Consider the following 13583-nt stretch of genomic DNA (forward strand, 5'->3'; position numbering starts at 1 on the left):
TGTACTTTGAGTCCTATATTTTTACTTCATACCCTAACAATCTAGATCAAACAACTAATACACACATTACGTTTAGCTTCACTGGAGGTCAATATGCTCAAATGATTAAGAATTTGTAAATTTTGGGCTGCAAATCAAAAACAAGTGGATAAGCTTATTGATCTGAATGCTGATCGTCACTGTCCAACACAATTCCTCTGAAATGTTGCAACCCTAAGAACACTGGCAATAAATGAGGAATTTGTGTTTGTTGGCTTGTGTGTGTGAGTGTGTGTGTGTGCGCACGTGGGGGGGGGGGGGGGGGGTTACATGTATGACAGTATATAGTTTGTGTGAATGGTCTCCATTTGTAAGTGGTCTAGTTATGTTTCTTTATGATATCATTCTATTGCACTTTTGATCCAATACTGCTGCTACAACTGTTTCATCTACATTTACAACATTCTAGCAGCCTTCACCCAGAGCCACTTACAGGACCAGTTAGCGTGATGTGGATTGGGGATTCGAACCAGGTACCTGTTGCTGGCCCTACACTCTAACCTGTCAGTATAGTGCAATGTGAGCCAGTGGATCTGAGTTTGGGCCATGCTGTTTTCCTGTTGGACTCCAGGAAGTGTAGATACTGTGTAGACTGATGGGGTCATAATAAACACATGACTGGAACAGTAGAGCGGACGACATCCTGCAGAACCATTCACACTGCAGGCTGGCTAAATACAGGCCTTCTAACATCTTAGTGTGACTGTGTGTGTATCCCCCCCCATGCATCCATTGTCCTTCAGATACTTGTATCCAGTAAACCCCTCTAGCCTCTAGTTTGTGGTACAGTCCGTGTCTCCATGTCCTGCTCCAGCCGCACGGTGAGGAAGGGGTTAAAGAAGAAGTCGAAGGCGAACTGCAGGGCCCCCTGCGCCGAGCGCCTCCAGTCATGCTCTATCTTATACTGCCTGCCGCTAGGCACGCGGGCGTCCTCACACGTAAGACAGTGGATGGCCTTCAGCTCAAACACCGGCCACTTGGAGCCCAGCCGCCCCTCCAGAACCGTGCTGAACTCCACCATGCTGCCGGTGCTCAGGTGCAGCAGAACAGGTCCAAACTCGTTACTGGCCCTCAGGACGATGTCCTTGGTGGCGTCCTCGTCCTCTATGATGGTCCCGTTCTTACTCTTCCTCTCCAGGGGCATGCCCATGGTCACCTCAAACTTGTAGCGGTCAAAGCGCTTCACGTGGCACTCGTGCTTGGCGAGCTTCTTCAGTTTGCACAAGGGGTCTTCCGGTGGGGGCGGGGGGGCGGGTTGGGGCAGGGCCGGAGCGCTGCTGTTTTCACAGAGCGGATACGGCTCTCCGTATAGACACCTCACCCAGTTCCCAACGACCACAGGAAGTAATCCGATGACGGACTGGGCTCCGTTGTCAATGTCGGTTACGCGGACGTATTTGAAGCGGCCCGTCCATGTGACCCGGTGGCCCTCCAGGTGAGAGCACAGGATCTGGGTCTGAGCCATGTTGTATTCCTTCCAGGCCTTTGGCCCACACAGGTTACTGTACTGTGGCCAGGTCAGGGTGGAGTTGTACACCTGCCCAAGACACAGTGACATTTGGTTCACCACGACATTAATGCTATTCACTTCATTTGATACAGTAAATGGATGAAAAGCAAGAAAGTATCGTTTTCATATTTACTGTATCGTGATTATTTTCTGCCATTCTGTTCATTACTATCTACATTTAGAGGTACCTGTTATTTGTTCTGATAATAGAATTAACTGCTCAGTTGTGTTGATTAGTGTTTTGTCCGTAATGGGAATGTGGTTGTAATGGGAATGTGGTTGTAATGGAAATGTGGTTGTAATGGAAATGTGGTTGTAATGGAAATGTGGTTGTAATGGAAATGTGGTTGTAATGGAAATGTGGTTGTAATGGAAATGTGGTTGTAATGGAAATGTGGTTGTAATGGAAATGTAGTTGTAATGGAAATGTAATAGTCATGGAAATGTAAGAGTAAACCAGACGTAGGCGATTACCTTCATCCCCTCCGAGCGGTAGACATACAACCAGCAGAACATCACCACAGCCGTAATCCACACCAGGATCAGCTTCACCACGCTGCTGCGCGACAGGGACCGGACCACCGCCAGCGGGTTCAGGCTGTACCGTGTCCACAACCGCAGAACCACCGGGACCGCACACACGATCAGAGTCACCAGCATCTTGGTCAGCTGCAGACCCGTGAACCACTGGAGGAAATGGAAGATCACCATGGCGGCCAGGCCTAGAGTGAGCACAGGCAGGGCAAACAGGAAGAGCAAGTAGCCCACACAGGTCCGAATCAGGCCTATGGCGGAGGAGGAGTGGAGGAGGACCAGGCACAGCTCGCACCAGACGAAGCAGACCATGTAGGGAACGAGGCAGAGGTAGGTGCCCTTGAAGCCTCTCAGCTGCGCCATGCGGAACAGCAGGTAGAACAGGTGGCCGTAGAGAAGACACGGCACGCCCACGTTCAGAGCCACCACCTCCCCCAGAGGCACGGTCACAAACGTCATACCCAACACCCGGAGATACCAGACACTCTCCGGTAACAGTTGCGTAAGAGCGCACACCCCCGATAAGACCTCTGTGAGCAGGGCGCGTCGGGCGAAGCGCTCGGCGGAGGCGTGGAGGCTGAGGAAGGAGGTGACGGTGAAGAACAGCGCCACAGTGGCCAGCTCCGAGCAGGGGATGCAGGCCCTGTCGGCCACCGGGAAGGAGAAGACCACGAACACCACCGACAGAAGGAAGTAGAGGTACGGCTCCAGGTGGGTCCAGCCAAAGTTGGTCTCAGCCTGCTCCAGGTCCAGGCCTGGCTCGAAACGGGACAACAGGTCCGTCAGAGCCCGGAAGTTCTCCCACGCCTTGGAGTTCTGGAAAAACAACACCGACGACACTTTACATGCTGTATAAACGTACATTTGCCTATGGCAAACTCTTAGTTACATGAAGTAGGAACATTTTAGTTCTGTTTTTCAAGACACAATCAGGTAGTCATTACTCCCTAAATGAGTGTCCTTCTAGTTAATTCCAGGTTAATGACTGGATAAAGCCAGAGGTGTGTAAAGGGTATTCCACCTGGAAGACACGCAGTGTACAGATGACCATGGAGAAGAATGACAGGTAGAAGATGATCAGGGGGATGAGGAAGATGAAGAAGTCGATGGTGAGGTTGCTGATGATGAAGAAGAAGATGAGCGCGTTAACGTGGTGTGTGGGGATGAGGGCACTGAGCCACTGCATGCCCGCCCGGGACGCCCAGTCGATCAGGTGCTCCTTGATCTCCAGCAGGGCGTGCAGGGGGAACTTCAACACCTGGGGAGGGGAGCGTGGAGGCAATGGAGAGAAGCAGAGAAAGGGGGAGACAGAGAAAAGGTAAACTCACCAGTCTGATCATAGTGACAGTGTTAGTTATTAGGTTATTTGTTCATGCATTCCCTGGGACTGAGAAGAGGCTCCGACCTTTTGGTGAAGTGGGAGGTCTTCTGGGTTTTTCACAGGTTCTTCGTCATCGTCGTCGTCACCGCCGGCCCCAGCCATGGTGGGGGTAGGGGGGATGCCCTGAGCGTACTTCTTAGTGATCTCCACAAAGTCATCTAGGCCCACATCAATGGACGAGGCTGCAGACGAACACACACAGACAGTCCAGCTCACGACTCCATTACAGCACTTACATCTGTTGGCAGAACACACAAACGGGCATGAACCTTTGCTGGTGACCAGACTCTCCAGGACTCTCCTCTGTTTCTGCACTGACGTTGAGATGGGGCCCTGGGCTGAGGCGTTACCTAGGGGTCAAGGGTTACGGAGAAACACGGTTCAGAAACGAGCTATTTAACAACAATGGCTGTCAGTCCTTTTTAGTGTCTAAGAACAAAGCATTAATATATGTTGTGTAGGAGTGGGTGTCTGCTGTGTATGAGTGGGTGTCTGCTGTGTATGAGTGGGGGTCTGCTGTGTATGAGTGGGGGTCTGCTGTGTATGAGTGGGGGTCTGCTGTGTATGAGTGGGGGTCTGCTGTGTAGGAGTGGGGGTCTGCTGTGTAGGAGTGGGGGTCTGCTGTGTAGGAGTGGGGGTCTGCTGTGTAGGAGTGGGGGTCTGCTGTGTAGGAGTGGGGGTCTGCTGTGTAGGAGTGGGTGTCTGCTGTGTAGGAGTGGGTGTCTGCTGTGTAGGAGTGGGTGTCTGTTGGGTAGCAGTGGGTGTCTGTTGGGTAGCAGTGGGTGTCTGTTGGGTAGGAATGGGTGTCTGTTGTGGTGTGTTGTCTTTGAGTTGATCATTGGGTCCATATCCAGTATGTGTCTGTGCCTGTCCACTACCAGGGTCAGTGTTGACATGTTCAACATTCTCCAGCATCTCTGACACAGCCACCCTCCTCTTCTTCTCTGGATTGAGCTTCCAGTACATAACCAGAGCAGCCTTCCTCACGCCTCTCTCAAACCTTGTCTCTGTACAAAGTTTCTTCACCTCCTCAAAGTTCTCTGATGTGATGCCTGACAGTGACCAGAAAAACACCAACAGCTTGACGCTTCATAATGAAACACTGAAAGACAATCAGCTCAACTTTCACATTGTTAACTTGTGGAAAGTGCACATTGTTTCAATGTATATGGTATCTAAGTAAACTGGACTTCTTACAGCACAGAGTCAAATACATTCTCTGGATTTGCTCAGCAAATTTTCATACACAGTACCAATCAAAACATTTTTAACTGTATATATATTTCTATTAAGTGGTTTAGGCCCACACCTTTCCTGGACGCTAGGCAGCGCTGCAGCATCTTGACGGCGTCCTTGCGGCCCTGTTTGGTGGCTTCTAACAGCCAGCTCACTGCTGTACAGTTGTTGAGCTCCTCATCTCTCTGCTCAGCCAGGGCCAAGTAGAACCGGCCCATCTACACAGACATTACACATCACATTAAAGGCACACACTGAAAACCACACAATGTGTGGGTCTATGGTGGTCTGCTGAGGTGGCCACTCTCGGGTGGTCCATGGGAGATGATACTCACCCTGGACTGAGCTTTGGCATCTCCAGACTTGGCCCTCTCCTCCAGCTCTTCCAAACTCAGCTCCTCCTCTGGCTCATCTACTCCAAGACACAACAGTCTACTTCATTATGACTTCCTTCTGAAAGTTACAGCCAATGGGAGTATTCCATGGTCGCCATTAGCACTGATACAGTGAAAAGGTGGCATAGCATTTGAGACCTTTGGACTAAAAAGTTCTGTCAGATGTTTTCTTTAAAATGTTGTTATTCACATAAGGTTGCTCTTAAAAAAAAAAAAAAAAAAGACATAAGGTTTGTTTTCTACAACGTCAATTTACACCATGAAAGAAAAAATTACGCTGGAAAAAATAAATGCTGTTTTGCAATCCAATCACACAATGCTGGGATGTCAATAAAGCCATATTTTTAGTAATGCACTGTAATGCTGGTGTGCATATCAAGACATAATATGGAGGTGCATTGATCAGTTACACAGTGTAAATGTGTTGTTTTTTGCCTTATGTCTGCCTTTAAAAAACAACAAATAGTTTACTGACTGAGTTAACCAGAGTTAACATTTAGTAATGCAGATTGTTCTCCATGGAGAACAGGTGATGGGAGAGGTCTAAAGTACAAAACAGGAAGTGAAATACCCTGTCGGCAGTAGAACTGTGACATCCCCCAAAATCCTATATATAATGAGCAAATGGACAAAACAGGACTAATAGTAGTAGTATTAATAGAAGTTCAAGTAGTAGTAGCAGTTTAGTTTTGGCTTGGTGGGATAGCAATGACCGAGCATCTACTCTTTTATATCCATTGCTTTGAGCTTGGTTTAGTTGGCTTGGCAGACGAGGAGGAGCGTGGCTGGCAGTGCATTTGTGTATTTGTTTAAATAGGTCAATAAAGTAGGTTAGCTAAGGCATGGTTTTGTGCAAGCTTTGGTATATGAAGCGGCATGTCGGTGATGTACATTAGGGTTGGAGTGTACGTGTTGGGTGGTTGTCTGGGTCTTTGGCTGTACTCACCTGACTCAGCTACTGAAGCCTGTCGTAGAGGGGCATTAGCGGGTCTGACTGGGGTATTTCCAGCAGCACCAACCCCCCTCGGCTCTTTTGCTGACACGCTGGCAGCATTGAGCTGGGACCGTCCAGCCTGGGAGACAGGTCTGATGGGTGGCCGCAGGGGGGAGGCAGGAGGGGTGGAGAGGGAGGGTGAAGGGGGAGAGAGCGGGGGATCAGGACGAGAAGGTGGGGAAGATGAGACCGGAGAGGGAGGGACGGATGGTGTGGTTTTAGGCAGGGTCATCGTGGGTCTAGTGCCTGCAGCAGCTTTGGCGGTAGTTGGGAAAGGGGAGGGGCCAGGTTTCAGGGGGAGTGGGGTGTAAGGGGGAGACGGTTCCATGTCTGAAATACAGAAGAGAAACATGTTTTCATCTCTGTCTGGTGTAAAGAAGGTTCATGTTTTCATCTCTGTCTGGTGTAAAGAAGGTTCATGTTTTTGAGATGGAATTTTTCAGAAACAATCATGTTAGTGAGCCAATGGGAAAGGGACAGTGGTGCAGTAGGGGCTTGCCAGCTGCAGAAGGGGGGGGACAGGTCACAGTGACACAAGAGCAGTAAGCCACACTCTCCTCTCACTCACTCACTACCCAAGTTAACCCATAGCTTTCCCTGAAAGACATATTGTTAAAAGGTGTCACTTGAACAAACAAGGCAACTTTATGTCAGTAGTGGATTAGTGCATTTCTTCAGCTTTCCTGGCCAAACTGTACCCAATTAATCGCCAAAAAATCTGTTCTACATTTGAGAGCATGAAGGTCATAGTACAATAAGCCTGCTACCACTATATTGGGAGGGTGACAAGCTGTTTGGCATGCAATATATTGAGTGACCATGACGTTCTCTGCTGCAATGCAGGGGATTTCCAAAACATGTCTAAAATGATTTAAAAACAACATATTCAAATAAACAGGTGAATCAATAGTAAACAAATCCTTTGTGACCAGTAGGTGAACCTAGCGCAAACTACATAATGTATAATGCATATATATGTCACACTTTTAGCGACTTATCCAGACACCTCGACGTGGTTTTTGAACTGTCTAGGCCTTTCTTGTTGTCTGTCGACAATGGCACTATAACTTATGACAGGGTGCTGGCGGTTCTGACTAGACAGTACTGTACAGCATTCCCAAAACAAACATGTCGGCGTTATTCTCTCACCTTGCTGTCAAATACTCAACCGGTGTTCCATCTATTAAAAAAAACGTTCGAATTGTCCCGGTTAGGTGGTTCAGGGTCTCCTCTCATTCATCTCTTTCACTTATGACACATCGACATCACAAGCGCATATGTGATCAAACTACACTTAGAGCAACAAAAAAAATACAGAACTCTTTCAGCTGTTCCGGACACAACGCCCACTTCATGCTCTGCGTATAATAATTGGACGTTGTCAGTGACTCCTTCGTGATATCTTAATTTGATTGGCTTAGAAGAAGTCGAATCCATTTACAGATTTGAGTTTTACAGTCGGCATGAATATTATCAAAGAGGTTTCAACACACAGACGCGACGTATCGAGACTTCCGGGGACGCCTGCAAAGCAGACAACATGGGTTTTGTATTTATGGGAGTAGTGCAAAATTAGTCGTTAATTTTCTTATACTCTAAAAGCAAATCCTAAATTCGATACAATGTATTAAGTATCTTAAATGTTCATTATTAAAACCATGTGGAAATGACAAATTACACGTATTTAATTTCTGTCATAAACTATTTTATATCGCCCGATTGGATAACCTGCACACAGGCAGTTCAGCGCAACACTATCGAAAGACTTGACTCTATTATTATTATCAAAAAAGGATCGCCAAATATATTAAAGAAATTCATCTATTGGAATCAACAGACACACATAATTATCACATCCAGCAGACGGAAGACCAATCGCCTTCATGTTGTCATGTTGCGTCACGCAACAGCTACACTAATCGTCTCAAAATGATTTGTAGAAAGTTAATCTGAAGAGAAAATACAAAGGTTCTTCAAAATCCGCAATGTTATGCTTAAAAAAATGAATCGATATTATAAAAAACGAGTTCCTTCTCAGTTCTCAGAAAAAATCGTTACATCGTTTTTAAACCTTCATAGTTCCTTATCTCCCCAAAACTATGTCAGAGTTACAGCGCACGAGTTTGATCGGTGCTTCCTATAGGAAGAACACTTTTTGACTATCTTCATACTTTATACACGCTTCTTTGCTATTATCGTTCAGAGAATACATTTAATGTATTTTTTGTTGTCATAGCATACACATTAAGATAAGACGTTTATACCTTGGAATTAAAATACAGTCACGTGACACAAGCCAAAAGTAATTTACATTGCAAATTGATATCCAGATTGTGCATGCCTTTCTATTTAAACATTACACTCCAGTAATAAATAGCTTGATTGCTTTTTCTGTACATTTCACTTTGTTGTACATGCCTACTAGACTTACAGAGTTTGACAACCGTCCCAGCTCGGGTGTAGTGAGCGTGGGGGTTAACCACCGTCCCAGCTCGGGTGTAGTGAGCGTGGGGGTTAACCACCGTCCCAGCTCGGGTGTAGTGAGCGTGGGGGTTAACCACCGTCCAAGCTCGGGTGTAGTGAGCGTGCGGGTTAACCACCGTCCCAGCTCGGGTGTAGTGTGGGGGTTAACCACCGTCCCAGCTCGGGTGTAGTGAGCGTGGGGGTTAACCATGACGGACCCACAGACTTGGGCAAGCAATGGAAAAACACCTTTATCTTGTGCCTTTTATCGTAGAGCTGTCCGTCCAGAATGTTGAGAGTCAGCAAAAGTGTTTGGGCATTTTATTTTATAGGTTTATTAGTTGGAATCTCTCTCTCAGGGGGATACATTTAGTGATCTGTCACAGCTGTAATATGCACTTCAGCTCTCTGCACAATAACAAGTAACACCTACTTGCTAAACAACATCTGCTGACCTCACAGGCGTAGGTGCAAGTTTCTCTGTATGAGCATGCGTCTACATACTGAGTGGAACCAGCGTCAAGGTCAAGAGTTGAGCTAAAGGCTCTACATTTTATTTGCCAATCTATTTGTAAGTTAATGCAATTGCAGTGTTTTGCCAGTAGGTGGGTGTAAAGCACTGAATGCTGACAGGTTCTTTAGCTTTGGTGTTCGGTTGTCTTCCTATGCTGTGTGTATGGGTTTGACTGTATGTGTTCATGAAGAGGGGCCACGTGGGGTGAAAGGGGTAGAAAGAGAAGTAGGAAAACATGGGAGTATACTGTGATGGCAGAGTTGGCTTGTATGTTGGGTCTGTCGTTGTTCGATATCTGTATGCTGCAAAAGCTGCTCTCCAGACAGAACCATGAGATACTGACGAGCACTGATCCCTGATTATCATGACCACATTTAAGACTCAGATATAAACCAAAACTCAAACACACAGTCATTATCTCAACAACTCATTACCCCCCTCCTTTACTCTCCCAGCGAGGGATTTTGAGTTGGTTTTCTGCCCCGGGATCAGCTGATTGGCGGAGATAAACTACCTGCAGGTGGGGTTTGTTTTCAGGTCGAGGACCAGCTTTTCCCACGACTACATGGTAATCTCAGGACTAATAAAATGTAATTAAAGTGTACACTGTGCACTTTGTCGCATTATGGAAGCCTCGTGCACAGCAAACACAAGTAACCGTAGTTACTTTCTCTTAGAGCCCAAGGATTGTTTATCTGCAGGGCCTCCAGGACTCCAGGGAGAGTCTGGACTGTCACATCTCACACCCTCATCACTTAACCTCTGCTGTTCCACTCACACAAAGGTTACAGTGTATAGGAAAGATGAAGGGAAGGAAAAGAGATAACGTTTATTTAAAGCAACAATATGTAGATTGTATTCTGCATGTGGAAGATGGGTGAATTGCCATAAGCAACAAATTCAGCAGTTTAGGATGCGATTTAGGCGTCCACAATCATTTCTGGTGAATAACAGCTGTTAAACACTATTATTATGCCATTACTTCAGACAAAATATGGACATTTTCTGATATTACAATGCAAAAAAAAAAAATGCTAGAAAACACCTTTAAAGAGAGGAAGAGTGGAAAGGCAAAATAGGGAAGAGATGATGCAGTGAAAGAGTCAGGGGAGAGATGACAGGGTGGCGGGGTGATGCATTTCTAAACAGCAGTTCCGTTGAGGCAGTTATATAAAGAAAACCTGATTAGATTCAGTTGGAAAGGATGAGGGTCTTTACTGCTAAGGCATTTTCCATTCACTGTGACACACATTTCCCATGTATTGGGAAATAATCTCAAACTGAGGGTTTAGAATAACTGGCTTGTAATGGTTCTAATCCCTTTCATTTAGTTAATCTCCGCCAGGGTGTTAGTTCTACACCCAGGCAGGTCAGGCCAGGCAGGGTTACCGCTGGGACACAGCAGTTATCAAAGGATCATGGTAGAGAGCACGATAATCTTCATAATGAGTCTCTTTAACCAGCCAATCAGTGAATACCATTTACTATGCAGTTAATTCAAATCCGTTCAGCCTGGAGGTGAAGAAAGAGCGTCAATGTTGTCTTTGAGTTTGACGTATAAAAGTTACAGCATTTACAATACAGACCTACCCCTGTCACTAGGTAACAGGACACAGCAGAAACAGGCTCTGCCCATCGTCGCAGACAGCCATAGCAACCTGCCTGGGGTTGTGTTAAAACAGACATAGTGACATAGTGCAGTAGGTTCATATCGGCATCCTTTGGCAGCATTGTGAATGTGTCTCTAGTATCACCTACTCACCCAAATTAGATTTTTTTGAGAAGGGAGTTGCTATACCGGAGTAGTGTTAACTTGTGAATGTGACGACGCCATGATAATGATAATGGTTAAGATTTGCATAATGCTCAAAGAGCACATTGTAGCAGGAAACCCAAAAGGGCCAGTGTGCCAATGTGTTATATAGTTGGCTGATAAATCGCAGGCGGGACAGAGTGGCCTTCATTCATATTGATCTGCTTCTATTATTAGTAGGGAAAATGTGTGGATGAGGTGGACGATGTGAGTATGGGAGGGTCGAGGTTTTGGAGGACGATGTAGGGAATCATTGGAGGGCACTTTAAACATTTTCTTTTTGTACATGGATTTTAATATTGCTTCAGTTTGTTTAAACCGCTGAGTCAGTTCTCTCAGCTTTCAGTCATTTTTTAAACTGTCGCTGTGTTAATACACCAATACCCACATGCTCACACATCCACTCACGCTTCCACGTTGCGTCTCACTTTAGCACTTTGGGCTCTGACACTGCACTACCGCGCTGGAGTCAGGACGCATGGTAAAGGATTTGTTCAGTGCTTACTTAGCATTACAATCCACTTACTACACGGTTTGTTTACGTATCAGCCACTGAGGCCAAGGCACCCAATCCACTTCTTCTCTGCCTCATACGCAGGCCACACAGCAGCCTTTCATCTAGATGTTGTCAGTGTGTGGGAGGTATAAGGGTATGTTTAGAAAGTAAAGCACTGCACTGGAATGTTTCATGGAATGCTTCTGTTTCCATGGTTCTGTTTTAATACACTGTTACAGACAGAGGTCCCTTTTCCACTCTACTGGGTCTTTGAATGACAGCAACAAATGAATGCAAGGTACTTGCACCTTCTGTTCTGACAGTCGGCAGTGTGGTTCTGGGCTGCTGTGTGTGTGTTTTGGGCAGTTCTTTTGGGCAAGGATGTGGAACATCAGAATCAGACCAATGCCTATAAGAGGGTGACTCATGTCTATGTAGCTTAATTAACTGCATATGATGCATTGCGTCACTACTGGCAGGTTGTGACAGGGTAGAATCAACATTTGGAAAAGAGGGGTCCTTTCAGAGCATGTACTGTACAGTAAACATGGACGAGTAGGATGTCTGTTGTTTACAGTGCAGTAAAAAAGTATTCATCCTGTGTCCGATTTTTTGCATTTACATTTTTTTGGGGTACTGAATGTTTTAGGATCTTTAACCAAACAACAGTGAACAAACAACAAAAATGTTAATAAGATACTTTTTTTATTTATTTAAAAAGTTGTACAACACACAATTAATTCCCATGTATGAAAATGTAATTGCTCCCTTAGAATCCCTTAGACTCCCTTAGACAGTTTTTTCCCAGCAGCTTTAGCAGCATTGACTGCAACTTAATGCTTCCTGTTCTCTCCCACAGTGCCAATGAGGAATTACGTGCCACTTCTCCATGGAGAAATGCTTGCTTGTCTTATTCCGCATCATTGTCCTGCTGCAAACTGAAAAGTTCCTCCTTTGACTCATCCATAAAACATTGTTCCAGAACCCTTGAGGATCATCCAAGTACTTTTCAGCAAACTCAGTATGAGTGTTCATGTTCTCCTTAGTGATCAGAGGTTTGCACCTTATTACTCTGCCAGGAATCCCATTTCCGCCCAGCATCTTTCTGATGGCGGGGTCATGAATACTGACCTTGGCTGAGGCGAGAGATCCCTAGATGTTGTTTTAGGGTTTCTTGTGACATACTGGATGATTTCACACCATGCTGTTGTAGACATTTTGGCAGGATGGCCACTCTTCAGAAGATTCATTACTGTCTCAAATGGTCTCCATTTGGACAATATTAATATGCCTTTGTCTGTATAAACTCTGTATCTGTACTTACTTCAACCCACAAAGAAATCTGTCCAAATTCAGTGTGAAAATGTACACAGCAATGCAGACAATAAGATAGAGGGCAAATTATTTTTCACTGGACTGTATTTAAAGTGTGTGTGTGTGTGTGTGTGAGTGAGAGAGAGAGAGAATGGTCCAGAGACTGAGTGGATTCTGGGCTAAGAGGATCAGTAGCTTCATTTGATTATCTAAATCTCCACATAACTCAATCTCTATAAGGTCCTGTTTGATAATTTCTAATTGTCTCAAAAGCAGCTGGTTATAATTAGTTTAAAACGTTTATGCTCATGAATATGTTAAGCTGATTATGCCTCATACTCATGGATATGTTGCAATCTAAAGCTGGTTATGTAAAGTTTATTAAGGCAGTGGCTCATTTGTACATTGCTCCTTTTATTAGTTACAGGAATATAATACACACAGTATCCATCAGCACGTTTAACACACTGAAAATTGCCACAAATGCCTGTCTCATTACACAAAGCACAGATTAAGCTGAAAAGCTGAGAAACCCATTTATAAATAAAAAAAGACCTTCGTTATTAGTCAGTCCGTCTCTTCCCTCCCAGAGATTACCCCACAACCTAGTCCCTCCTTTCAAATCAACATCTCAGTCAGCCACACTCTCCCTCCCAACCTCCTATGGCCCTGCAGCCATGAGCTACATATGCTGCCACTAAAGCGTGCCGTGATGTTGGTGTGTGTGTGTGTGTGTGTGTGAGTGTGTGTGTATAACTCAGACAGGCCACAGCATTAAGCGGAGAGCCAGAGCGACAGGCAGCTGGGCGTGAGTAATGCATCCATCCAACGGGCCCTGGGAATCTGGGTCAGAGTCACAATAGTGTGGCCTGTCACACACCCTTATCTGCTCTC

At 45.6% G+C, this 13583-nt stretch overlaps 1 protein-coding gene across 1 annotated transcript; it reads right to left on the reverse strand.

Moving 5' to 3' along the window:
• Positions 1–293: 293 nt before the first annotated feature.
• wfs1b (Wolfram syndrome 1b (wolframin)) lies at positions 294–7584 on the reverse strand. Its single transcript, XM_010895753.5, has 10 exons — positions 7239–7584; positions 6042–6419; positions 5036–5112; positions 4774–4918; positions 4343–4516; positions 3734–3814; positions 3489–3646; positions 3105–3341; positions 2024–2899; positions 294–1576 (listed from the first exon to the last, which is right to left on the reverse strand). The coding sequence occupies exons 2-10, from the start codon at positions 6415–6417 to the stop codon at positions 806–808; spliced, it is 2895 nt and encodes a 964-aa protein (XP_010894055.5). The 5' UTR covers positions 6418–6419; positions 7239–7584; the 3' UTR covers positions 294–805.
• Between the last annotated feature and the right edge of the window lie 5999 nt (positions 7585–13583).

The sequence above is a fragment of the Esox lucius genome, chromosome 4 (assembly GCF_011004845.1).
Source record: "Esox lucius isolate fEsoLuc1 chromosome 4, fEsoLuc1.pri, whole genome shotgun sequence".
In the NCBI taxonomy this organism is placed as follows: Eukaryota; Metazoa; Chordata; class Actinopteri; order Esociformes; family Esocidae; genus Esox; species Esox lucius.

Coding starts and splice junctions, on each gene's coding strand:
- wfs1b (XM_010895753.5), bottom strand. CDS start 6,417: ATGGAACCGTCTCCCCCTTACACCCCACTCCCCCTGAAACCTGGCCCC. Junction 5,113..6,041: donor GGCTTCAGTAGCTGAGTCAG/GTGAGTACAGCC, acceptor GTCTTGGAGTAG/ATGAGCCAGAGGAGGAGCTG. Junction 1,577..2,023: donor ACCGCTCGGAGGGGATGAAG/GTAATCGCCTAC, acceptor TGTCTTGGGCAG/GTGTACAACTCCACCCTGAC.